At 40.7% G+C, this 27,114-nt stretch overlaps 2 protein-coding genes across 3 annotated transcripts in view; one reads left to right on the top strand and one right to left on the bottom strand.

The window, feature by feature from the left end:
• TMEM156 (transmembrane protein 156) overlaps nt 1-1,666 on the top strand; it is a 42,088-nt gene extending 40,422 nt beyond the window's left edge. Inside the window, exon 7 of the mRNA XM_030563753.1 lies at nt 371-1,666. The gene's annotated coding sequence lies outside the window, so the exon portion shown is untranslated. The remainder of the gene's footprint in view (nt 1-370) is intronic.
• Nucleotides 1,667-10,006: 8,340 nt separating this feature from the next.
• Nucleotides 10,007-27,114, bottom strand: part of FAM114A1 (family with sequence similarity 114 member A1) — a 67,077-nt gene continuing 49,969 nt past the window's right edge. For both annotated transcript variants that reach the window (XM_030564291.1, XM_030564292.1), the window contains exons 9-14: nt 22,935-23,020; nt 21,687-21,845; nt 20,301-20,440; nt 18,722-18,794; nt 15,895-15,948; nt 10,007-13,203 (exon numbers count right to left, since the gene is read on the bottom strand). In XM_030564291.1, coding sequence (XP_030420151.1) covers nt 13,102-13,203; nt 15,895-15,948; nt 18,722-18,794; nt 20,301-20,440; nt 21,687-21,845; nt 22,935-23,020 — 614 coding nt within the window. In that variant the 3' untranslated portion in view covers nt 10,007-13,101. The remainder of the gene's footprint in view (nt 13,204-15,894; nt 15,949-18,721; nt 18,795-20,300; nt 20,441-21,686; nt 21,846-22,934; nt 23,021-27,114) is intronic.

Below are 27,114 nucleotides of genomic sequence, written 5' to 3'. Positions count from 1 at the left end.
TTTGGATGAGGGAAATTTTCATGTGCAGAATCTCAATAGCCAGGAAAGAACAGTTAGGGATGGGCCTATTGGTAGGTAGTGACCACTGTATCCCCTTTACATTGGGTATCCTGGGCTATCAGGGCTTCAGAATTCCCTGGCTATTGATTTTGCTCCTGTATGAAGCATTTCCTTCATTTTGTCTGTTTTTCATTAGAATTTTTTTTCTTTTGTGATAAAAAGGAAAATTCAGTACAGTGAAAGTTAAAAGAAAACTACATTTATTAAATATGTTATAACGGAATCTACTAAACATAAAGTAAATGAGAAGTGGCTCTCCTTTTTCTCCCACATTCCTTTTATCTGATAATAGTTTCTTCTTCAATTTCAGGCCTTCCAGTATGAAACATAATCGATACACCATGAAAGAAGCCATCTTCATTTCCAATCCATCCTTCCTGGCTACCTTAGCCAGCTCTTATTCCTAAAAATGCCAGGAACCTCAGATAACAGGATTTTGTATTAATCAAAACCACTCTATTAAAATACGAACAATGGATAAACTGATATCGTGCTGTAGAATCAACCTCATTGGAAGACTGTAGATTTCATATCTATTTTGGGTTCATTGAGGATTTATACTTACTCACAAAGTTGAGAGGTTATCCTTGCTAAAATTTTTCTTTCCAACTGAGAAGAAACTCAATTTGTATTCTCTGTGAAAAAATGAGACCATTTTAAATGGAAAAATATGTATATTTTGATGGACCATGGATGTTAGTTTGTGTAATGTGAATGTCATAGGTCACAATGATCCTTAAAGATGTCTGGCTGCTGCTAAAGAAGCAAGAAGGGTCACACATCATGGGCTAAATCTTGAAGCTCAATGTGAATACCATGGAACTTTTGCAGTGAAGTCAATGAGAGTTTTGCATGCACAAAGACTGCAGGATCTTAATGAGTTAAGGGAAAAATGTGGATAAATAGTGCAGATTTGGCTCCAAACTATAAAACCATTTTTTTTAAACAACTCATTAGCAGCACCAAATGAATTGGGTACTACTTGATAGATTGCAATCCTATTTTTGCATCAGTTTAGGTCATTAGTATTCAGACTCATTATCTCCGGCAACTTTTCCTTACTTTCCATTTATTACTGCTCCTCTGAGTGCAGTGGAGCTGTTTGGGCTGATCAGGGTCCCAAACTCATTCTGTGCTTACACATTATTTGTGGGTACAATTTAGCCATAAATTACCAGCAAGAGACTGAAATTGCAGAGCTAGGGCTTCTAACTCCCTTGTGCTAAATCCATCAGGATGAACAGATTGTAAACTGCCCATTGCAAATATGATATGCAGCAATTTAGCATCATGTTAATACTTCATACCCTCCATCTCTTACATTTATATGGCTTTTCCCTCCAGAAGCTTTCTGAAATTGCTTCTCTAGTCATTACACAGTACCAAGCAGTTCAGATTTAATAGGAACAATTGTGAACATTAGTTTTTGAATGGCTGAACCTATTTGAAATTTTTATATCTAGTTGGATAAACTTGAAATATTTATTTCTACTGCTTGTGTTGTCATATTACAAAAAATCCAGGGAAAAAACCTTGATTTTTTGAGTCTTTGGGGCTGACATGTTTAGTTGTAATAATAACTTCAAACCTTCCAGAAATGGCCTCTGAAATATAGTATAAAAAATAAACTTTTGCCTCTGTTGATGTGGTTTTCTTTATTTAAACTTACAGATTGAAGAGTGATGTTTAGGTTATCTTAAATCAATGACAGATTGCTAGTGCTTTTCTAGTGAAGATTTAAATGCTTCAAGGGATGGCACTTCCACTGCTTTCTATAGGAGATTACTCAATAACTGAAAGAGATCTCACTGTCAGGAATTTTTTTCTTCATATAAGCCTATTTTTTCTTTAATTTAATTCCATTACTTCTGCCAGACCCCATTATACCAGCCGGTAAACAAGACAAGAGAAGTCATTCTTCCGCTTTACTCTGCGCTGGTTAGGCCTCAACTGGAGTATTGTGTCCAGTTCTGGGCACCGCATTTCAAGAAAGATGTGGAGAAATTGGAGAGGGTCCAGAGAAGAGCAACAAGAATGATTAAAGGCCTTGAGGACATGACCTGTGAAGGACGGCTGAAGGAATTGGGTTTGTTTAGTTTGGAAAAGAGAAGACTGAGAGGGGACATGATAGCAGTTTTCAGGTATCTAAAAGGGTGTCATCAGGAGGAGGGAGAAAACTTGTTCACCTTAGCCTCCAATGTTAGAACAAGAAGCAATGGGCTTAAACTGCAGCAAGGGAGATTTAGGTTGGACATTAGGAAAAAGTTCCTAACTGTCAGGGTAGTTAAAACTGGAATAGATTGCCTAGGGAAGTTGTGGAATCTCCATCTCTGGAGATATTTAAGAGTAGGTTAGATAAATGTCTATTAGGGATGGTCTAGACAGTATTTGGTCCTGCCACGAGGGCAGGAGACTGGACTCGATGACCTCTCGAGGTCCCTTCCAGTCCTAGAGTCTATGAGTCTATACAATTCCTCTTTCTCCCTCCTTAGATGTCATTGGGCTAAACTATAACTTATGTAGTTATGCGATTTCCTCCTTGTCAATCCATCCATACCTTTTTGTTGCTCTCTTCCAAATTGTCTGTATCATTCTGGTACTGAGGTGTCCATACCTGAGCACATTATTTCATGTGTGCTGTTTCCTGGCTTGTGATGAGGATGACTATTACCACCTTGCTCTGTGATGCCTCTGTGTATGCAGCTCAAAATCCATATCACATTGCCAATGCATATATAATATGCAGGCAAATATTATCTCTCTGTGGCCTGGTCTACATTATGCGTTTAAACTGATTTTAGTAGCGTTAAACCAATTTAACCCTGCACTCGTCCACACAACGAGGCCCTTTAAATCGATAAAAAGGGCTCTTAAAACTAGTTTCTGTACTCCTCCTCGACGAGAGGAGTAGCGCTGGAATCAGTATTGCCATGTCGGATTAGGATTAGTGTGGCCACAAATTGACGGTATTGGTCTTCGGGTGGTATCCCCCAGTGCACCACTGTGACCACTCTGGAAAGCAATCTGAACTCGGATGCAGTGGCCAGATAGACAGGAAAAGCCCTGCGAACTTTTGAATTTCATTTCCTGTTTGCCCAGCGTGGAGCTCTGATCAGCACGGGTGGCCATGCGTCCCAAATCCAAAAAGAGCTCCAGCATGGACCATATGGGAGATACTGGATCTGATCGCTGTATGGGGAGACAAATCTGTTCTATCAGAGCTGTGTTACAGAAGACGAAATGCCAAAGCATTTGAAAAAAATCTCCAGGCTATAATACAGAGTCCACAGCACAATGCTGTGTGACAAGCATAACGGAAAGCCAAAGAATCAAATGGACGCTCATGGAGGAAGAGAGGGGGGACTGAGGACTCCAGCTATCTCGCAGTCCCCGCAGTCTCCGAAAATATTTGCATTCTTGGCTGAGCTCCCAATGCCTGTAGGGTCAAACACATTGTCCGGGGTGGTTCAAGGTATATCTCGTCAATTTATGCCCCCCCCCCGTGAAAGAAAAGGGGAAAAAAAGCATTTCTTGACTTTTTTTCAATGTCACCCTATGTCTACTGCATGCTGCTGGTAGACGCGGTACTGCGGCACTGAACAGCAGCATCCTCTCCCCTCCCTTCCCTGGTGGCAGATGGTACAGTGCAGAAGGACTAGTAACCGTCCTTGTCATCATCCCGTGAGTGCTCCTGGCTGGCCTCAGGTGAGGTCAGCTGGGGGCACCTGGGTAAAAATAGGAATGACTCCCAGTTATTCCCGGCAGATGGTACAGAACGGCTGGTAACCGTCCTCATCATAGCAACTGTGGGCTGAGCTCCATCAGCCCCCCCCCCCCTTTCATGTCTAAAGAAAAGATTCTGTACTGCCTGGACTATCATAGCAGCTGGAGGCTGCCTCCCCCTCATTTTATCTCACTAAAAAGTCATTCCTACAGTCTTTATTACTTCATCACACAAATGGGGGGACCCTGCAACGGTAGCCCAGGAGGGTTCCGGGAGGATGGAAGCAACGGGTGGGGTTGTTGCAGGGGCACATCCTAGAATGACATGCAGCTCATCATTTCTGTGGGATCTGACACGGAGCGGTTGTGTTTTCTGGTACACTGGTTCTCTAGTACACTTGCCCCATATTCCAAGCAGAACTGACTATTTTTAGATACGACATAAAGGAGGGAATGACCCGGGGAGTCATTCCCATTTTTGTCTTTGCGCCCCTGGCCGACCTCAGCAAAGGTCAGCCAGGAGCACCCATGACAGCAGCAGACGGTACAGAACGACTGATAACCATCTCTGCTATCTTGCAAAGGCAAATGAATGCTGCTGTGTAGCACTACAGTACCGCCTCTGTCAGCGGCATTCAGTACACATATGGTGACAGTGACAAAAAGCAAAAAGGGCTCCATCATTGCCATGCTATGGCATCTGCCAGGGCAATCCAGGGAAAAAGGGTGCAAAATGATTGTTTGCCGTTGCTTTCACGGAGGAAGGAATGAGTGACGACATTTACCCAGAATCACCCGCGACACTGTTTTTGCACCATCATGCATTGGGGTCTCAACCCAGAATTCCAATGGGTGAGGGCGACTGCGGGAACTATGGGATAGCTACGGGATAGTTAACTACAGTGCAACGCTCCAGAAATCGACGCTAGCCTCAGACCATGGACGCACACCACCAAATTATTGTGCTTTGTGTGGCCGCGTGCACTCAACTTTATACAATCTGTTTTACAAAACCTGTTTATGTAAAATCGGAATAATCCTGTAGTGTAGACGTACCCTGTGTTAATAATTCTTTTCAAAACACCAGTATCAAACAGAAACTGAGAAGATCTAGTATCTTTCTGTCCCAGGACGTCACCTCCCTGTGACTGAAATTTACTCTCTTTCATCTTGGCATGTGAAAATTTCCCTTTCATGTGTGCCCAGCTGTGGGTAAGGACATCAGTGGGAGAATGAAGAGGCATCAGCTTATCAAATGCAGCACAAGAAAATAGCAAGAAAATAATGCAATGAGGCAGTTATCTCAGAATACATATGATATATTCTTAAGGAAGTGCAATGAAGGGGTGTGTGCAGGGATGTGCATGAATTTCTTCAGTCCCCTCTTCTTGACAGGAGGTGCTTCCTGCTCAGTCTCCTTCCCACAAGGTTCCTGCTCCATGGCTCAGCCCAAGAAGGTGGTGCGAGGCTGGTCTCCAATCTCTCGCAAGGGAAAGGATAAGACTGAGTGAGCATGGTAGAATTATCAATAACACAGAAAAGGCAAAGGTGTCCAATAAATATTCTTGTTCTGTATTTGGGGAAAAAAACCAATGATGTAGTTTCATCATAGGATGATAACACTGTTTCTGTTCCACTAGTATTTCAGGAGGATTTTAAACAGCAGCTACTAAAGACAGACATTTTTAAACCAGAAGGCCCAGAAAGTTTGCATCCAAGAGTTTTAAAAAAGCTGGCTGAGGAGCTCACTGGACTATTAATGCTGATTTTCAATGAATCGTGGAACACTGAAGAAGGTCCAGAAGACCGGAAGAAAGCTTATGGTATGCCAATATTTAAAAGGGGTAAACGGGATTACCCTGGTAATTATAGGCCTGTCAGTCTAACATCAATCCTCGAAAAGATAATGGAGTGGCTGATAGGGGACTCAATTAATAAAGAATTAGAGGAGGGTAATATTAATGCCAATCAACTTCTGTTTATACAAAATAGATCCTGTCAAATTAATTTGGTTGATAAATGTAAGTGTTGATGTAAAAGACTTAGGCTTCTGTAAATTGTTTGACTTTGTACCTCCCATTTTGATTAAAAAAACTAGAATGATATAAAATTAACATGGTATTTTGATGGAGTGTATCAGGCCTTTGAGGACCCCTGCTGGAGGTCCTATCACACCCTGCCCCAGGAAAACTGCAGTGAAGGTGGGGCAGGGAAGCAGGCAGTCAGAGTGCAGCAGGCTCAGTTAAAAGGAGCTGCAGGGCCCAAGCAGGTCGGTTCATTGGTGGGACCAGTAGGGATGGGAGAGAGGAATTCTCCAGGCAAGGAGGAATGGGAGAGACCTTGCTCAAGCAGAGACAAGACAGAGTCTGTTCAGGCAAGGTGGCTTGGGTGAGACCCTGTTCAAACAGGGAACAGTCAGAGGAGGTGTAACCCTAGGGTAATGGATGAAGTTGATGGGAATGGGTGGGCACTAGCCCAGAGAATGAAGCAGCAGCAACTATTAAGGGAAGTAATATGTGGCTGCTGTTTATAGGGTCCATGCATTGGGACCTGGAGTAGTGGGGCAGACCTGGGTCCTGCCCCTGGGGAATTGACCTAAGCCCCAAGAAGAGGATAAGACCCATTTAAAAGCCTGAGCAAAGGGCTTGAATGTAATAGACTCGGGGAAGGGGCTGAAGACCCTGGTAAAGGCAGGCAGACTGTCTATTGACTGTTTGGTTAACCAACCCCTGGAAGGGGACTGAACGTAAGGAGTGAGCTGGCTGGATTGCTGGGACACCAGTGAACCATTGAGGACAAAAAGTCTCCAGAGAGAAAGCCCTGGTGGTACCGATATATAAGAGGGCAGAGATGGACTTAAAGCTACCACAGAAGGGGCTGAGAACTGAGCCCCGAGACGGGGCTGCAGATACCAACAAGGGCACAGCGACAGTCCTTTTTTGGACCTTTGTTATCCTGGAAGGGGTTCATCCATTTAGATGATGTGTGACTGAGCTGGAGAGCTTAGCCACTGAAAACCTGCCTGATGAGGGTAACAAACTACAGGGGACACCAGCTGATAGGAGGTGCTCACCACGTCATGGGCACACAATAAATGGATCAAAATAATGGATGTCTAGTAATTCCCTGTTTACAAATATATTATCACTGAGCAGGTTTGTTTCTAGTTGGGTCCCATAGGGATTGTTTTTTGGCCCTGCCATTTAACAATTTTATCAATGACCTGGCAGAAAACATAAAATCATAACCGATAAAGTTTGCAGCTGACACACAAATTGGAGGAGTGGCAAATAACAAAGAGGGCAGGTCATTAATACAGAGCCATCTGGATCGCTTGGTAAACTGAGCACAAGCAAACAATATGTGTTTTAATATGGCTAAATGTAAAGATGTATATGTAGGAACAAAGGATGTAGACCATACTTACATGGGGGACTGTATCTTGACAAGCAGAGACTCTGAAAAAGATTTTGGGGTCATTTTGGGCAGGGCCAGCTCCAGGCACTAGCTGCTTGAGGTGGCCACGGGGAAGGGGCAACACATCTGATTCTTTGGCGGTGGGTCCCTCACTCCCTCTCGGAGTGAAGGACCCGCTGCCGAATTGCCATGGAAGACTGAAGCGGTGGCAGTAGAGCTCCCGCAGATCGCGATCGTGGCTTTTTTTTTTTCTGCTTGGGGCAGCAAGAACTCTGGAGGCGGCCCTGATTTTGGGGTCATCAGCTGAACATGAGCTTCCAGTGTGACTCTGTGACTGAAAAGGCTTATGCGATCATGGTATACATAAACGGGATTTTCAAGTAATAGTAGAGTGGTCATTTTACCTCTGCATTTGGCATTGGTATGACTGCGGCTAGAATACTGAGTCCAGTTCTGGTGTCAACAATTCAAAGAGGATGTTGATAAATTGGAGAGCGTTTAGAGAAGAGCTATGAGACTGGTTAAAGGATTAGAAAATCAGTTTTCTAGTGATAGACTCAAGGAGCTCAATCTCTTTACCTTAACAAAGAGGCAGTGAAGGGGTAACTTGATTAGTCTGTAAGTTCCTACATGGGAAACAAATATTAGCTAATGAGCGCTTCTGTCTAGCAGAGAAAGGTATAGAACACTCCAGTGTCTGGAAGTCAAAGCTAGACACATTCAGATTGGAAATAAGGCGTACATTTTAACAGTGAGGGTAATTAACCATTTGAACAATTTACCAATGGTTGTGGTGGATTCTCTATCACAGGCAATTTTAAAATCAAGATTGGATGTTTTTCCAAAAGCTATGCTTTAGGAATTATTTTGGGGAAGTTCTATGGCCTGTGTTATACAGGAGGTCAGGCTAGATGATCAGAGTGGTCCCTTCTGGCTTTGGAATCTATGAATACTTTGCAGCCAAATGCTCCTCCACCCTGTCATGCACAAGAGAAAGACCCATCATTTACCTGGGGTAGTGTCCTCGTACTTTCCCTTTTCAACTACAGCAGCTTTCATTCATAGAGTTACAGTTAGCCCTTGTTATGGGGTTTGTTTTGTTTTCTACAGTTTATGCACTTTATTATGATGTTATATAGGTAATAGTCTCATTAAGTTCTGGGGAGTAGGGGGGAAACAATTAAGAACCGGACTCCATTAAAGAATCTTCTCCAAAGATGGTAATGGGATACAATCAAAGTGGGGAACCTCCTCTATTGCTGATTTTTTAGCAGGTCTGCACTTTGGAGAGAAGGGTTGGAGGTAAATATGATAGGGGGAAGTGAGCATTGCAGATCAAGTTTGATCAGGTCTTTCAAAGTAACTGCCCTCATTCCTTTGTGTTTTATTTCTTTGAATGTTCTGATCTTTGCCTCATCTTCTGCATGCTCATGCTTAATTTTTGTTTTACTTCAGAAAGGCTGTGACTCAGATCCTGCTGGAATTAATTAGATGTCATCTCTTCAATATTTTAAGCAATGTTCAGCACTTTAAAAAAAAGTCTCTTCTGGTACTGTCATCAGATCTTTAAAAAAAAAATCTCCCTTTTGCCACAGATCATGTCCTTTGTTTCTCCCTGCCTGGCTTGTGAATACAGCTGAAATTATGACTGTTTTCATTTTAATTCCACATTTATGCGCAATCATCAACAACCATGAGTTATAGCAATATTGCTGATATGCTGAGTCAGGTATCAAAATAATGGAAATGCATAGGTCCTATGATAAGAGTGGTTATTTTAGTCCTCATATTCTCAGTAGCAGAATTTGATTTTTCAGTAAATGAATTATACTTGTTTAAAGTCCAGAGGGCTTTCCAGTCAGATTGCAACAATTTTCGAGTAGGTCAGATTAGTTGACAGTGTCACTTTAAGCCTTGCTCTGAGATGGCTTTAAAAAGATCTCAGAAAACTCCTTACCCAGTCTTTCCATTCCTCTGAGACCAACAGAAGAGACGGGCTGTCATTTTGAATTAAAAATAGAATGTCTAATAAATACTACTACTAGTGGGTGACTGTTCATGTGAGAAAAAGTGCTTCTGTGAGTCAGACGATGGTAAAAGTTCTCTAATGTGTCAAACAGGACTCGTCTATCTTTCAGACTCATTGAAGTTGTTATGAAGCCTGACCTGCTGATGACACTGGCATTGTTAATAAAATATCTGAAATGCTGCTGGCTGCAATAATTTATTACAAGTAAAAAAGAAAGAGGTATGTTTTACAATTTAGAAAAAGATAATCAGTGGATAATTTAAAGGACTTCAAAAAAGTGGAAGTGGCAGTTCCTTTGTTCAGTCATGTTAGGCAGTGCATGCTGTAGTGTAGGAGTCAGTCACTGAGAAAAGCCATTTATAATTAAACAGCAAATAGCAGCAATAAATAAATTATACCTTTCTTTTTTCCATTTTGGAAAAAAATGCAAATACTTTTGATACAGACATACAAAAAATGCCCTGTCAAATAGTGTGAAATCAAACTAAAGTTGAGCTAGAAGCAGTCACCTGAAATAGTTGGGATTATTTGCAGGTTTGCAAATGTGCAGACATTCAAGCTCAACACACTTTTTCAATCCAATGTGTGTAAAAGCTTAGCTTATTCTGAAGCCTTCGTCTCTGGATAGTAAAAGAGTTCATAAAAGTGAATCATTACTCAACAACTAAATATCATGTTTTACAATATGAAAAATTGGTTTGTCCATGAGTATAAGTGACTTTCATAAACAAGATTTTTTTAAATTAAATATTTAGGATTTAGTAGTTTGAGATTTTCTTTGTGCAGATTTTACGAGGAATTATATATATCATTTCCTTTTTAAAAAAAATCTTTTCATTTAAGGTCAAAGCACTGATACACTACATGCATAATTTAAGTAGTACAGTGTTCTAAAGATCACCTTAAATAAGAAATCCCCTGTCTCAAATAATTTCACTCAACAGCTCCTTACTGTATCCCCTAGGGTTTCCCATACAATTCTGTTCAACCTTTAGTTAAAAGAACATTTTTATTAGACAACCAATTTTCGCTGTCCCCTTCAGTGTTTCCTTGTCAGGTTCAACTATATGTATCTTGCTCTGAACGCCAGAGGAAACCTGAGACACTTGCCCAATTTTAAATCCAAAAAGATTAACCTCCGCATAGGGGTAATATGAAACTGCCATAACTATTCCTTAGAAAAGATTCATTTGGCAGCAATATCACACTTACTCATACCGAATGCACAATTCTGATAAGTTTAGTTTGAACTGAAAGGCTTTTCTCAATTATAATTAATGGTCAGACTAATTTAAAGTCAATAACATCTAAGACGTAATAACTGATAAATAAAGGCACTTTACTTTTTGTGATACTCTCCCTTTAAAATGAAAACAGGATTTTAATCATGCACAATATACCGGTTTGACAACACTGTGATTAAACAAAAATATTGCTTTAAATAACGAGGTACCCATAGTAGGGCACTAGGCCTTGGAGGCATGCACACATCCCAGTGCACCCATGGTGGATTTGTGCCCTTTAAAATTGGGAGCTGCCAGTGCAGGGCACATGACTAGGAGAAAACCTGTGACCTGGTATATGGAAACGAAGTACAAAGCTTCTTCTCTCTGGGGCAGGGGAACAAAAAGGAGAGACCCAGGTTCTAGGAAGTTAGTGTGGGTCTCTCTGTAGTAGCTAGGTGGGGTATCAAAGGGAAGGGTGCCCTCTCTCTTCCCAACTGGATGATGCTGCGGAAAATTTGGGCAGTTAATACCCAATATTTCAAATTTATTTGCTTTTGTTTTGGGACTAGTATTTGGAAATAAAACAAGCCTTGAGGAAGGAGGGCTAGTGTTCAGAGTTTTATTCTACCTTCCCAGCCAGTAAGTTTGCCTACCACTTTACAGTATCTTTTCTATACTTTCCCAAGTGTCCCTCTTTGTTTCGTATTGGGCTATTATTTCAAGATGGTGTAAGTAATAATGAATGTCAGGTTTAGCTTGCCAAGTTCTGCTGCACAGGCAGAATAGAAATGGTGCATAACAAACCACAGAACTACATAATGAGTATCTCCCATCTAAATGATGAAATATTAAACATAGTCACTACACAGGTGACAGCAGAATATGGACCTCATTATGTAAGGCAGAGACACAGACCTGCTTTCTGTTAGCTCTTATTTAGGCTCCTTACAGTTACCATGCCTAGGCAGATACATGGCTTCTCATTTCTAACAAATACAATTATAACATTTCCGAGTATTCTATTCTGATTATGTTTATGATGTGTGAACACATTGCTTCAATGGTTAAATACATTCAGATGTTAGCTACAATTTTACAATATTTAAATAGAGCTCATCACTATATCAATATGAAAAATTACAGTGTAGCTTAGAAAAATGTAATAAACATGGACAATTCAGGAGAACTGGCTACTTAAATAACTGAAAGTTTCTACTGCCGTGAAGTAATAATTTTAACCTGGCCAAAATAAACTCTGAGGCTGAAGACTGTGAATTTATTAAGCACAAGATATGGATATCATCAAGTTTAACACAAGAACCCTTAAATTACTGTTATACTGAAATGTGCTTTCCGCCCTCTCAGGTTGGTTTTGTGCACAGAATTCCTCTTTCATGTTCCCACAAGATGCTTCAACTTGTGACCTCCCTGCCTTGTCTCTCCCAACTCAAACTTCTCATAACTCTTTCTCCTCCTCTTTGACCCTTATAGGAAAACTTAGTTCCAATCCCTCCCTAGCAGTAATCCCTCTTATTAAAAAAACTGTATTTAAAATCCAGATTTAGGTGAAATGATAGATTGGGGAGAAGGATGAGAAGATGAGGCAATACATTTGTCATGGGCACACAGATTGGGAGTTCCAAGGGCAACTGCCAACCAAAGTGAAGGGATTTGCTAAATTACTGTGTAGTTGTAAAGTATCAGAGGGGTAGCCGTGTTAGTCTGGATCTGTAAAAGCAGCAAAGAGTCCTGTGGCACCTTATAGACTAACAGACGTATTGGAGCATGAGCTTTCATGGGTGAATACCCACTTCATTGGATGCATGTGTAGTTGTAGAGTATGATTACTCTACAAATCCCTCTACTCTGACCTATAATGTCTTTCGGCCAATCAGAGATAAGGGACTGGCATAAATACAATAAGTATACAATTATGGGTCAGTACATGTACAGTTTTGCCTGTGCTCTAACTGGCTCAGACAATTTCTCTTCAGTATAATGTCTGATATGCATATTTTTCATAATTTTCATTAGCAGAAGTTTGCTTAATGTTGTACAGCTCTTTGAACACCAAAGCACCGTATGAGTGCTAAGGATTACTATCAGTTTGTCACTGACAAAATAATATTGGAATGCTCAAAACAGAGTTAATTTGCTTAAGTTAACTTGAGAGTTAATGAAGGTTAAATACAGAAACTAACTTTCAAAAGTAAACATTTTAAACTGAGAATTAAAATTGGGAATTTTGAAATGGTGCATCTGGACCAAAATGTTTAAAAAACATTGTTTTCAAATTTCCTTCGGACATCACTGTTTAGAATTGAAAATGTCAACATTAATAACCTGATTCATACTGAAGTCAATACTAACGTCAATAAACACTTCATCAGTTTAAACTGATGTGAAGAATATACAATAACTTGAAAAGAAATTACCTATTCTAATAACTACATCTAGTTAAAGAATTTCTATTTGATTTTTCTCAAATATTTCTCAAGTACTGCCTGTGCAAAATGGCTTTTAGTGTCCTCAAAAGGCCCCTCTGTGACCAGATGTCTTTTGTGCCATCTCTTCAAATTGCATACATTAAAGAGATTAGGTTTGTGGTTTCTTTTACACACAGTGATGACAACTGCTGGGAAACTTTCACTCTTGTGCTTTCAAACAATTAGTCTGGATATATGAAATCTGAAGAACTGGAAGCAATAGCTGGAAAGCATCCTGAATATAGGTAGTGCTGTTGCAGCCCTAATGAGAGAAAAGATGTGATTCAGTAACATATCTTTCATCTATCTCAGTGACTCTATTCATACTCAGTCTGGTTGGTGCTACATCAGGATACAAATTCATGTGAGATTTTAAAAGCTCTATCCAAGTACACTGGAAATCACAAGAACAGCCATCCGGAGTCAGACCAATGGTCCATCTAGCCCACTACCCTGTCTCCGACAGGAGCGAGTGCCAGATGCTTCAGAGTGAATGAACAGAAGAGGGCAATTACAAGTGATCTATCCTCTATCCTCCAGTCCCAACTTCTGGCAGCTGGAGGTTTACAGATATCCAGAGCATGGGGTTGCATCCTTGACCATCTTGGCTAGTAGCCATTGATGGATTTATCTTCTGTGAACTTATAAAATTCCTTTTTGAACCCAGTTTTATTTTTGGCTTTCACAAAATCCCCTGGTAATGAGTTCCTCAGTTTGACTGCGCATTGTGTGGAGAAGTACTTCCTTGTGTTTGTGTTAATCCTGATGCCTATTTAATTTCATCAAGTGACCTCTAGATCTTGTGATATGTGAAGGGGTAAATAATACTTGTCTATTTATTTTCTATGTAACATTCATGATTTTATAGACCTCTTTCAGTCCCCCCTTACTTGTCTCTTTTCTCAGATGAACAGTCCCAGGCCTTTTAATCTCTCCTTTTATGGAAGATGTTCCATACTCCTAATCTTTCTGTTGTCATTCTCTGTACCTTTTCCAATTCTTATATCTCTTTTGAGAAGGGGTGACCAGAATTGCATGCAGTATTCAAGGTGTGGGCATACCATGGATTTATATAGTGGGATCATATCTTTTGTTTTATCGTCTATCCTTTTCCTAATGGTTCCTAACATTGTTAGCTTTTCTGACTGCTGTTATACATTGAGTGGCTGTTGATTCCAAAAGCTTTGAGTGGTAACAGCTCATTTGGACCCCATCATTTTGTACATATATTTGGGATTGTTCTTCAATGTGCGTTACTTTGCACTTATCAACACTGAATTTCATCTGCCATCTTTTTGGCAAGTCACACAATTTTGTGAGATCCCTTTGTAACTCTTTGCAGTCAGCTTTGGACTTACAAAATTAAGATAGATACCATCTGCAAATTTTGCCATCACACTGTTCATTCCCCTTTCCAGATCATTAATGAAGATGTTGAACCACTGAGGTCTCAGTACACATCCTTGGAGGACACTGCTATTTATCTGTCTGCTTAAGAGATAAACAACCTTGTCTAAGGCTTTCTGAAAGTTCAAGTACGTGTTCAAACAATAACTCTTTTCTTTTTTGTAAAAAGTTTATAGCAAGCAAGCATCATTATATACAGAGGTATGTTGTCCCCTCTTTGACTGTGCATCACCTTCTAGAGAGAGTTGTGTGTGTAATGTAGGTGGAATATACCTCCATGAAGTCAGGAGCAGAATCAACTTCCCCTACTAATTTCAGACCTGTTGCATGAGGATGTAGCATGGCTGAAATCAGTGTTTAAAATTATTCATATATTGCAGCATAAATGCACTAAAAGAAAGTTATTAATTCATAAGGGGGGGTCACACTCAGAGGCCTGCTGTGTGAAAGGGGTCACCAATACAAAAGTTTGAGAACCACTGGTCTATTTGCTATTGACTATTCAGATAATAGCTCTTTTTTCCTTTTTTGTAAATGGCTCCCCAATGTTAGGTTAAAGCTACATAGTAACAATGCGCATTTTGTACAGTATAGATTTTTATGTTTAAAGAGAATATGTGGCTAGTTGGCAGAGCAAAAGAATGGGTGCCACAGATATAATAAACTTTAATCCTATATGAGCCAATCACTATCTGTTGATATGGTCTTTCGAATTCCTTCTGTCTCAGTCAACCTGAGTGTAAAACTGAGTAAAAAGCAGGAACTTTCTAAAACTTACTGAGCCTTTCTTGGTCAAAACTAGAACTGGGTGAAGAATGAGAAAAAATATTCATGAACATTTTGACTTCAACAGACTTTTGGTTTGACCAAGATTGCTCTTATTTTTATGCACTTGTGAATATTTGTACAAGTGCAATTTAGTCTGGTTGTATGTGTGTCGGATCATGGACAAGATTAATTTAATCGTAAAATAAAACTTGTTTTAGATCGTTGTAGGTTTTGAAGATTAGATCAACCAATGAGGGAAGAACACCACTGCTATACTTGAGTATCCTTGCAGCTCAAACTGTGAATATTGAATCCTGGAAGGAACAATCACAGTAAACTGTTCAAGCTAACCATAGCCTGAAATTATTTGTTTGGCAAATGTTTTATGTGCACAATCACAAATAATGAATAGATTAATAACCATAGTCTGTTCATAGGTAATATCTGAGCAGGAAAAAAGGCTAAACTTACTGAATAAATTGCACATTGTGAATTGTTCACCCAACTTAGTCAATACATTACAACACACAGTAGGAAAAGCATTTCATTTCTGTCAGAGTGTTCTTAGGAATCCTGACAAAATTTAGTATTACTGCTCTGGTCCAGCATTTGTGGATGACTTCTGAACTCAAAATGGAGTTGTTTATGAGATGGTACAGAATTACAATGCCATTATCGTTACATTTTTATGGTTCTTTATAGGGACATAAAGGTGTGTGCTTCATTTCAAAATGAGTTTATCAAAGTTTTTCCTACTGTGAAGAAATTGAAAGCTTACCTCTAATAGCACACTATTGACCATTGGGTTGAGGAGCTCTGCCTTTTTGCTGCTCTGTAGAAAGACAAATATTGACAAGATGTAATGCCAGGGCTAAACACAGATATTTAACAGTAATATATTTGCTTAGTAATGGATCAGTTTCGGCTGTATGAATTTTGAGAAAGCCTTGGCTCAGCTTGATTCTATTTGATGAAAATAAGGTTTTCAAGGAAATACACATGTTCAAGATAATTTTAATACTATGGCATACTACTTTTGATAACATTTAACACTCATCTCTCTATACTTCTTTATTTGCCTGGTACAAGATGAGCTCATTGTTTTATCTGATTCTTTGGCTATGTCAAATGCCACAGAATTTGAGGCCATCTGTAAGAATTTAGGACTGGCCAGTGGAGAGCATTTTTTTAAATGGTAGACGTGGTCAGAGCCTCTTCTCTCTCTGCACTTCACCTTGCCACATGATGGCAGAGAATTGCAGAAATAATTGCTTTCATCTAAAACTGAACAGGGAACTTCATTAGAACAAATAAAACAGTATTTTTTCAATTCACTGTAGAGCTTCTGCTTAGAACTTTCGCAGGCCCCTGTTCTGTTTGGTTTCTGTTACAGAGTTAAAGAAACAGGACAAATATCCTCACACCTTGTAAGCAGTTTAAGCTCTGAAATGTGTTTATGAAGAGGTAAATAGTATCTTTAAAAGAACAGGAAGGAGAGAAGTGGAGGCAGTTTGGAGGGAGATGGAAGAACAAAAGAAAGTGGGGGAGGGGGAAGGGGAAAGGGGAGAGAAGGAGGGTAGGAAGAGAAATAGCAGAACAGTATCTTTATTGTCCGGAACTAGAAAATCTATTCCATATCCCCTTGTTTAGCTGATTATCAATAAACCTCTTAAACATAAAGAAAGTGGTGTCAATTAAACACTATTGATTGTAAGAATCAATGGTAAATGCAAGCAGGAAAAAAGAAATCTAGAGCGATAAACAAAGGAGATACTTCCTAGTTCTGAATAATTGCTGACTTTTAGGAAAAAGGCCACAATTACATTATAATGACTATATGCCCGAATTATATAGCGCTGCTGCTATTCTGATGATAGAGCTCTTCCATTCTAAACAACTATTGCAGAGGCCTGTGGCATTCCCAGAAAGTTACCTTTTGTCCAGAATCAATCCAGCTGGGTATGTGAGTTAGCCAAATATTTGGAAAATTTGGCTGGTGGTTAACTCAGTGCACTTTATAATTATTATGTTAGACGCATGTAATTTTCATTCTGTACATCCTGCGATGGGAGCAGTGTAAAGATGCACAGTCTCTGTGATGAGCTCAAAGAGGGACTGGATTCCCTGTGACACCATTTTTTGCTGAGCTCCCATCCACACAGCCTGTTGGATGATGCTTCCTGCTTTCCTTAGTGCTGGTGGGAGCCAGCATAATCTCTTTCCCTGCTCGCGCAACGTGTGCCCCTGAAGGCACATGTGGATAGGGCAGTGGTTCTGCTGCACCAAGTACAGGGCCTGAGGCTGTCCCCTGTGTGGAGCATACTGGGGTCGGAGAGCTCCTTGTGCCCAACTTCTCAGTGCCCAGTGACAATTTGGGCCTGAAATCTGTGTTCCTGTAATGTAAAACCCTCCTGAATGCCTATGCACCAAGGGACAGAAATAAAGTTGCTGTGAAATCCTTAGCTCTGAATATCCTGAGTTGGGTCTGATTAATATTTCATGGCTAATTTTTTCTGTTTGCATACATTTATATGCTAAAACATGCTTAGAAAATGCAGATATAGGCAGATTCATCTGAAATAACTGGAAGCAATGTAAATTATTCAAAATAAAAGCAATCCAATAAATTATGTTAGTTTTTAAATAACTTTGAAAAAAATATCCAGTGATGCCCTGAAGTAGCTCGCAGGAGCCTCTTCTTATAATTCTAACAGGCCTGGGGAAACTTCCGTGTCTTTGATAAGAATTCATGCTCCCTGGATAATCCCTACCAGACATGACTTCACAAAACTATTTCTAAAGAGCAACTTTCTTCCCTTTGGACCATGCCAGATCACTTGATTGTCAGGTAAGTTCAAAAATATTTTGTGGTTGAGTTTATCACCTCTGCTCCCCTGACTCCCATAAAGGTCTTCTCTCCTCCTCCCCCATTTCAGGTCACACAAGCTATGTTACACTAGTAATATCCTCTGTACATTTTTCAGGAACAAAGTGTAAATGTTTCCAGCCAGAGCACTAAATAGAAGTTTGTTTACTTGCTATAGTGAGAGTGTGATTTTGTTTAAACAGAAAAAAAAAATGAATAGATTCTCTAGCCTTTCAATCTACTCACCACAAACACCAGGGGATTTATCAGTCACTATGGGATAATTTATGATGTGAAACCCCTCTGTTAACATGCTGCCCATGATAATGCTCCCAATGTTGTATGTGGGTGTTTTTGTTTTTTTTAATACAGATGCATATAGATGAAGGGGCTGGATAAGGAGCTGCTGCAGTTCTTGGATGTGTGTGGGCCACTCAGTGAGAGTGGGCTGGGGGAATGGCAGAGGGATACCCAGTAGGTCCAGGAACTCTATGGATCCAGTTGCTACAAAACCAGCATAAGGAAGGCAGGGCATATCACAAGATCTAGCAACAGTGGTGGATCTGCAGAAAGGGTGCTCTGTGTTCTGGATCTGGCTGGGGTTGGAGAGGACTCCAGCCTGCCCTATTTCTAGCCTTGCGCATAAAGCCAGTTTTCACAGGGGATGAGAATCTCTCTTAAAGAGGTTATGTTTATAAAAATAAACAAACAATAAAAAGGAAATGCTCTCATATCTTACCCCAGTGGCAGTTAAAGAATCAGAAAACTTCTTAGATAAAGACAATACTTCATTGCACATGGCACTTGTTAAACTGGTTATAAAAAAGAAAAGAGACAAATGTTAAAAATATACTCCTGCTTCATCTCAGAAGTCAAAGTTCTGCCGACAATCCTGTTTCTAATCAATTAAATTTTATCTTAAAGTGTCCTGGGATGTGCTCAACTGGTAAGTAGAACCATGATGGAGGCTTTATGCTTTGGATTTGAAAAATCCAGCACTGGTTACAGCTGGAGACAGGATACCAGAGTAGATCAAACACTGGTCTCTTTTGATATGGCAGGGTTTTGGTTTGTTGTAAAAATATTAGACTTTTAGTCTAATTATTGCTTCACTTAAGGTTATACCAACCCAATGACTAAAAATACCACTGGAAATAAATACTCCTGCTCCCAGCTAGAAAGAATGTAATGAGTTTTTTTTCTCTCCAAAGCAGTGGATTGTATTAATAGAAGAAGCATTGTCTAATGGTTAAAGCACAGGGTTGTGAATGAGGAGATCTGGATCTAGTCTCAGCTCTGTCACTGACTTGTTGTATAACTGTACCTCAGTTGGGGCTCAATCCTGCAAGGAGCAGAACATTCTGGCTCTAATCTAGCAGACAATTTAAGTACTGAATTTTAAATAAAAGTGCCCCCACTGACTTTAATGGGATTATTCACATGCTTAAAATTAAGTATGTGCATAAGTACTTTGCTAGATCAGGATCAGAATGTTCACTACCTTGTGGGGGTTATGTGCTTAGGGGTTAATCCAAACACCACTGAAGTCAGTGGGAATTTTTGTACTGTCTTCTGTGGGTTTTGGATTGGATCCTTAGGCCCCAGTTTTGAACCTGGGATTCTTGAAGTTAGGTGCCTACATCTGTGGGCAGGTCCGGCTCCAGGCATCAACATAGCAAGCAGCAAGCATAGCAAGCATGGGGCGGCCAACGCAAAGGGGCGGCACGTCCGGCTCTTTGGCAGCAGGTCTCCGTCCCTCTCGGACGGAGGGACCTGCCGATGAATTGCCACCGATCGCGGCTTTTATTTATTTTTTTTGCTGCTTGAGATGGCAAAAACGCCGGAGCCAGCCCTGCCTGTGGGTTGGCAATGAATTGGTGATGAATATGGCATAATGGCTTAGAAATAGATTTTTGTGTCCTTTTGCCAGAGTACAAATGATGAGACCCTACTGTGGAGTGCAAAAGCGAATTCTGCGCATGTTGGTATACTATCTTTGGTAGTGCTGGTAAAAAAATGCACCTAAAATGAGTGTGCACATTTCATCTCTAATATAGCAACAAAAAGTCATTAACTTGTGCATCTGTCGTGGTTTTTTGTAAAAAAAAATATCTGATATGCATGTCAGCAAATCACAGACAGTCTGTGATTTGATTGCCTTTGAAAATAGAGTGGCAAAAACTCTAAAGTCAGTCCTGTTTGTTGATCCATGGTGTGTTATGGTGTCTGCAAAAGCTCCGGACTCAATAAAACTGTGCGAATGTTAAGCAAGCTCATACTGATGACAGAAATAAGAAATAAAAAAAAATTATATTCACTTTGTCATAACTTTTGCTTGGTCCTGGGCTGTCTTTTCCACTTCTTGCCCATGAAGAATTAGCTCTGCTACTTTATGAAGCTGCTCGATACAACGAGCTGTTATCTCAGCAAGGCTTTCAATAGACAGCATGTAGACTTCCTGAAATGAAACCAACAAACAGTAACATAATTTCTATAGACTAAAAAAGAGATTTTGTAAACTAGGCCAGAGTACACACTGGGAGATATCAGTGCATACAAAGCCAAGGAATACCAGCTGTTACCCATCCTTGAGGAAAAGGGGATGCAAGTGTAAGGACCTCATGCTTGCTTATCTCCGAGAAGTGAAAAAGCAAAACTGCCATTCATTTCAATGGGAGCAGGGTCGAGTCCCAGGAGTTTCTATGGTGGAGTTTTTGGCTCTGGTCCTGATACATGCTGAAATTGAGCCCTTAACACTCATGCAATTTACACTGATTTCATAGGGATTTGAGAGGATCATGCCATTCCCAAAGCACATTTCCATACTGAAAATGAATTATACTCCTGATAAAAAATTCATTTTGCTAGCAACAAAATACATAAAACTCTTTCTAATCTCAACTCCCAGTGGTTTAGCAGTATCTGAAAATCTGTAACAACATAATCTATAATATACACAGTACAACACGGTTTCTTACATTTTAAAGTGTTTGGATTTTTTTAAAGGGAACATAATGGATTTTTTATTTGAGATCATTAAAAACAACACAATTTAACACTGTCATAACTTAAATTAAGAAATTCAACCACAGTTAACTAGACCCACAGAAGGCAATAACACTAGTGGGTATATTTAGCCTTAAGGAAGACCTTTCGTAAAAAAAATCGTAACCTTTTGGTTTGACTAGTAAATAATATTGCTACTTTACCAATCTGTTTATCCATGAATTTAAATATAAATTGATCATATATTTTTTCATTTATTGGCATCTAAAGAAAGAGTCACTGCCAAATGTTGAGACATGACTTTAGATATGGTACATTGCTACAGACAAAACACCATAGGATTTTCCCATCTCCCTGAATTTAATCTTTGATGTAAAAGGTATATTTGAGGCTTTTACTTTTTAAAGTTTAAAAAGTTATTATTGGCAGAGGGTCTGATCCTGCTGATTATTTACTCATGAGACTAATCTAATGGTGAAAAATACTTATATAAGTAAGGTTTGCAGAATTAGGGTCATAGCAATTGATTACCATCTCTTTTAAGTTCCTTTATAAAGCTAAATAACTTCTCCCCCTGGAGATATTAAAAACAACAGCACCACTCATAAGGATGAAGCACAAATGCTGGGTGTTTAGAGAATCCAGCCAAAGAGATTATGATTTTGTTTATGAAATTTTTCCTTCTAGGACTATTTTACCTCCACGGTTTTGTTTTTCTTCTCTTCTGTTTTATCACCACCATCTCCTCCTTGTTCAGTCTTTTGTTCATCCTCTTTGTTTTCCTCTGGCTCCTCTTCCAAGTCTAGTGATGTGGAGAAGTTGGTTTCTTTTAGCCAGTCATGAGCTTTTTTCCTAGCCTGCCAAACAAACCCCACAAAAAACCTCCTATTATTCAAGTGTGGAAGATCAAATAATGTTGCTGAAACACAAGTTAACAATACATTTCTTTACCTAGTTTTACTGTTCCACTCAAAATTCTTATTTACATCAGACATGTACATAAGAGAAAATCTTTCTGTCCACTGAAGCATTGCTCACCTATGGCCATATACTGAACTATATTATGCTGCCCTTAACCTGCATATAGAGCTATAATTAAGACTAAGGTTACCAAAACCTCGGTTTTATGCAGGATGTATCTAAGAAATAAAGAAAAGGGAAACTAAGATCTGACTGAAAAAGTGAAGCAGAATTTTTATAAAGAAAGAAAAAAATAAGCAAATTCTTTGAATAAGCTAAAACAAGTCCAAATTCAGAAACGAAATTAGAAGAAAGCAACTGGATTTTGAACTGCTTAGTACCAAGCCTATAAGTGGATCAAAGCAGAAACAGCATCAGTGATGTCTTTCCAGCCAACTAGTCAACGGACAAGTACCACTAGCCATTTCCAGTCAATGGACTCAGGCTAGTGGTACTCATGCTAGTGCTCTCAAAATAGTGGGGTAGCCAGTGCTTTGAAGTTGCATCCCACGCTGGAGTTCAGACACTGAAGCCTTTGGAGAGGGATGGGCTTCAGAGCCCGAGCTGCAACTTTCAAAGCGCTCTCTACACATCTATTCTGACAGTGCTAGAACGAGCCCTGCTACCCAAGTCTGTAGACTTGCTGTGGTTTGTGTAGATGGACCACAATAGTCTAAACCAAACCCTCATGTAAAGATCCCTATTCTATCTCTAAAGCTTTCCCCACTTTGAGATTTCTTTGTGTGGCCCATCATTCTGGGTTGTCAGTGAGAGAGTAGCTAGCTAGCTAGCCTGGCCTCCTGGTTCTGGTCTGACTCACCTAATCTCTTCTACCACAGCTCTCTCTATTTAACATCTTTGTGCCATCCACTATTTGCGCTCTGATCTGCCACCCTAGATACTACTCTACATTGAATTTCAGAGCAGCGCCCACTAGTTCTTCTTTATACTAGGTAGTGGAGGCAGGTTCTGTAACTTGCACCAACCTTATTAAGTTTGTCAGGAGTGGCAGCAACGTGCAATTCAAACAGTAGCTCAGTAAGCATGCTAACAAACTCTTCTTCCATGCCTGCTGCAAAAGGAAATAAGATTATTTCTGTGAGCATGTTGTTTTTGTCATTGCAGTCAAAAATCAAATCAAAGATCAGATCCCCACACATTTCTAGCACTATAGAACCAGCATTGGTTAGACCATGAGTCAGCAACCTCTGGCACGTGGCTCACCAGGGTAAGCACCCTGGCGGGCCAGACCAGTTTGTTTACCTGCCGCGTTGGCAGGTTCGGTGGACTGTGGCTCCCACTGGCCGCATTTCGCCGTCCCAGGCCAATAGGGAAGGCGGGAAGCAGCATGGGCGAGGCATGTGCTGGCCGCGGCTTCCTGCCACCCCCATTGGCCTGGGACAGTGAACCATGGCCAGTCTGAGCCACGATCGGCCGAACCTGCCGACGCGGCAGATAAACAAACTGGCCTGGCCCGCCACGGTACTTACCCTGGCGAGCTGCGTGCCAGAGGTTGCCAACCCCTGGGTTAGACTAATAAAATGTGAACGTCTCCACTCTTTGTTTCATCAAAGGAAAAAAGGGAGACGGCAGAGGCAAGAACTAGATGTATATTTTTAAGAACAGGTTAGACAATCACCTGTAAGGGATGGTCTAGGTAGACTTGGTTCTGCCTCAGCATAGGATGATGGTTTAGATGACCTCTTGAAGTCCCTTCCAGCTCTTCATTTCTATGATTCTGTATAAGTTACAGGTCGTGGCTTACCTCCCCAGAATTGCAGTGGGTCAGCAGAATCACCAGGGAAAAACACATGCAACTCCCAAAAGATAAGCCCCTTTTCTCAAATGAGAATATATATACACAACACAGCAGCATAACTAGAGAATATAAGGTAAAGGGTGTTTCCTGCTTATTCATAGGTTCCAAGGACAGAAGGGATCACTGTGATCATCTAGTCTGACCTCCTGTAAAACATAGTTCACAAAACTACCCCCAAAATAATTCCTTTCACTCTGTGGGGACTACAGCTAAAGAAGGTAATTTCCTTTTCACTTTAAATTTGAACTCTGGTTAAGCAAGACTTTCATTTCTGTGGTTTAGTCTATGGCAGAGGTTCTCAAACTGTGGTCCGTGGACCACCAGTGGTACACAAGCTCCATTCAGGTGGTCCACGGATAGTTCCCTTTACGGTGCGTGCCTGGGAGGTCATACACAAAAGAATGAAGGGCCACCTCCCTAATTAGTGGAGCCACGCAGGCGTGGCTCCACTAATTAAGTGCCTGAACCCTGGAGAAGATGCATATATAAGGTGATGTGTTGGCCCTGGGGAGAACAGGGGTAGGTTGGAGGGGGCAGTGGGGTGAGAAGAGGGGGTGGGGGGAATTTGGGACATGCAGGGTTGTGGTGGCCAGAGAAAGAAGCGACTTTCTCCAGCTCCAGGGCTGCGGCTGCCAGGGAGAGACAGCCCTCCTTCCTAGCCTTGGCTCTGTGGCTGCTCTGGCGGGGAAGATACCCAGGGTCAGTGAAACTATTTAGGCGACCGCACTAGGATTTGGGGGACAGTATTTTCTTCGGCAGCGACTGCGGTGGCTGGATCTTCGGCCGCTCTGGTCGCCGCCGGCATTTAGGTAGAGGGTGGGGAGCTGCCGCAAGCGGGGTGCCGCAGGGCAGAAGGGGAGAGCTGCCGCAGGGGGGGCACCTCAGGGCAGAGGGGGGATGCTGCCGTGGGGGGGATGCCGCAGGGTGGGGGCCCGGGGGGTGGGGGCACAAGGTGGAAGTTTTGCCTAGGGCGTGGAACATCCTTGCACCGGCCCTGGAGATACCCCCTCCTTCCCAGCCCCAGCTCAGGGGCTGCTGCGGCAGGGGAGAGAGAGAGAGAGACCCCCTCCTTGCCAGCCCCAGCTCAGGGGCTGCTGTAGCGGGGGAGAGAGGGCACATCCATTGCATTAGAAAGGTCAGACTACTGATATTAAAATATGAGTTGTGTGCTTTTATTTGTAGAACAAAAAAACATTATTATTAAGGTTTTTTTAATATAGTTCTTTTATCCAAAGCGCTTTACAATAGTTAGCTAACGGTACAAACAACATTTGGAAGGATCATTAAGTGGTCCGCCGAGACCCTCAGCAATTTTCAAGGGGTCCAAGAAAAAAAAAGTTTGAGAACCACTGGTCTAAGGTGCAGGAACTTTCTCTCATTGTAGAATGTTTGTGAGTAAACCACAGATTATCTGTGCTTGACCTCACTCTTGGTCATACAGATTCCTTTTGTCTGCCTTTGACAGCTCAAACTACAATCATTGTTTCCCCAGGGCCTATTGTGTTGTTTCTGTGGGGCTTCCCAAGATGCATATATTTTACTATCTTTTAGTTTATCTTTGACATCACAGATAATGCTTTCAAAGATGACAATTTCTGCCATGCAATTCTACCATTTTATCTATGTAATCTCCTAAGGTATCTATGGTAGGTAACTTATCGCTTAAATCAGCTTCTGTACCAGATGACTGGAGGATAGCTGACATAATGCTGATTTTATAAAAGAATTCAACAGTGACCCTGATTTTTACAGGATGGTAAGCCTCACTTCAGGATCAATCAAATTGGTTGAAACTAGTATAGTAAAAAATAGAATTATCAGACACATAAAAACAATATCTTGTGGAGGAGTCAACACAGCTTTTGTAAAGGGAAATAACATCTCACCAATCTATTACAATTCTTTGAGAGTGTCAACAAATATGTGGACAAGGGTGATCCAATCAATACAGTGACTTGGGACTTTCACAAAGCCTTTGACCAGGTCCCTCACCAAAGGCCGTTAAGCACACTAAGCAGTCATGGAATAAGAGGGGGAAGATCCTCTCATGGATCAGTAATTGATTAAAAGCTAGAAAATAATGCATAGAAATAAATGGTTAGTTTTCACAAAGAAGAGAGGTAAATGGCAGGATCCCCACAAGGATCTGAACTGGGACCAGTGATGCTCAACATGTTCATTAATGATCTGGAAAAGGAGTGAACAAGGAGGTGGCAAAATTTGCAGATAATGCAAAATTACTCAAAGTTAAGTCCAAAGCTGACTGCAAAGAATTATAAAGGGATTTTACAAAACTGGGTGACTGGAAAACAAAATGGCAGAAAAATTCAATGCTGATAAATGAAGAGTAATGCACATACAAAATGCTGGGGTCTAAATTAGCTGTTACCACTCAAGAAAGAAATCTTGGATTCATCATGGATAATTCTCTGAAACCATCCACTTAATGTGCAGCGGCAGTCAGAAAAGCTAGCCATGTTAAGAACCACTGGGAAAAGAATAGGCAATAAAACAGAAATATCATAATGCCCTAAATTAATCCATGTGCCCACACCTTGAATACCGTGTGCAGTTCTGGTTGCCCCATCTTATAAAAGATGAAATTAGAAATGGGAAAGATATGGGCAACAAAAATGTCTATGTTGAACTGTGTCATTATTTGCAGCCTGCTGAATCTAGAGAAGCTGTTCACTGACACATTGCACAAGAACCAGAATTTCTGATAACTTGTGGCATATAAAATATGATACCCAGTTCAATTACCTTGTCCCTTAATGTCTGGTAGCGACATGTGAAGTCATTGATATTAATGTAGCCTTAAGAATTAAGTACAGCCACTTTTCAGGTATACTCATCTTTTGTTGGGCATGAATATTACCACAGTTTGAAAGGAAACAGAAAACTATTGCAAAAACACATTTGTCCCTTTGGAAGCAAGAAGTGCCCTTTCCCCTTACTCCTGTGGATGCTGATTGTACCTGTCTGTCTGATACTAAAAAGGCATGGAAACGGGCTACACACCCAATCCCAAAGTTGCCAAGAATGAGATTTATGCAAATAAACTTTCTCAAAGATCCTCACACATCTTTCTCTTGTGCAGGCTCCACAGAGATAACTGCAGCTCAAAAGCTGTAGTAACATCCTTGGAGCAGCAGCAGAAGGTGAGAAATGGTCCAGGATGGGTCCTCAAGGTTACAGCAAAGAAACAAACCCTCCAAACAGTTTATTTGAAGGTAGAGAAGTGTTTTTCCTCCAGTTAAGTCTCTTATCTTTTGTATATGTAGAGCACAGCCAAATGATACTGTAGCGCTATCAAATACTGTGACCTCTTCTACAATGGGAAAACA

This window comes from Gopherus evgoodei, chromosome 5 (genome assembly GCF_007399415.2).
Source record: "Gopherus evgoodei ecotype Sinaloan lineage chromosome 5, rGopEvg1_v1.p, whole genome shotgun sequence".
Taxonomy (NCBI): Eukaryota; Metazoa; Chordata; order Testudines; family Testudinidae; genus Gopherus; species Gopherus evgoodei.
This window is presented reverse-complemented; position numbering and strand designations above follow the sequence as displayed.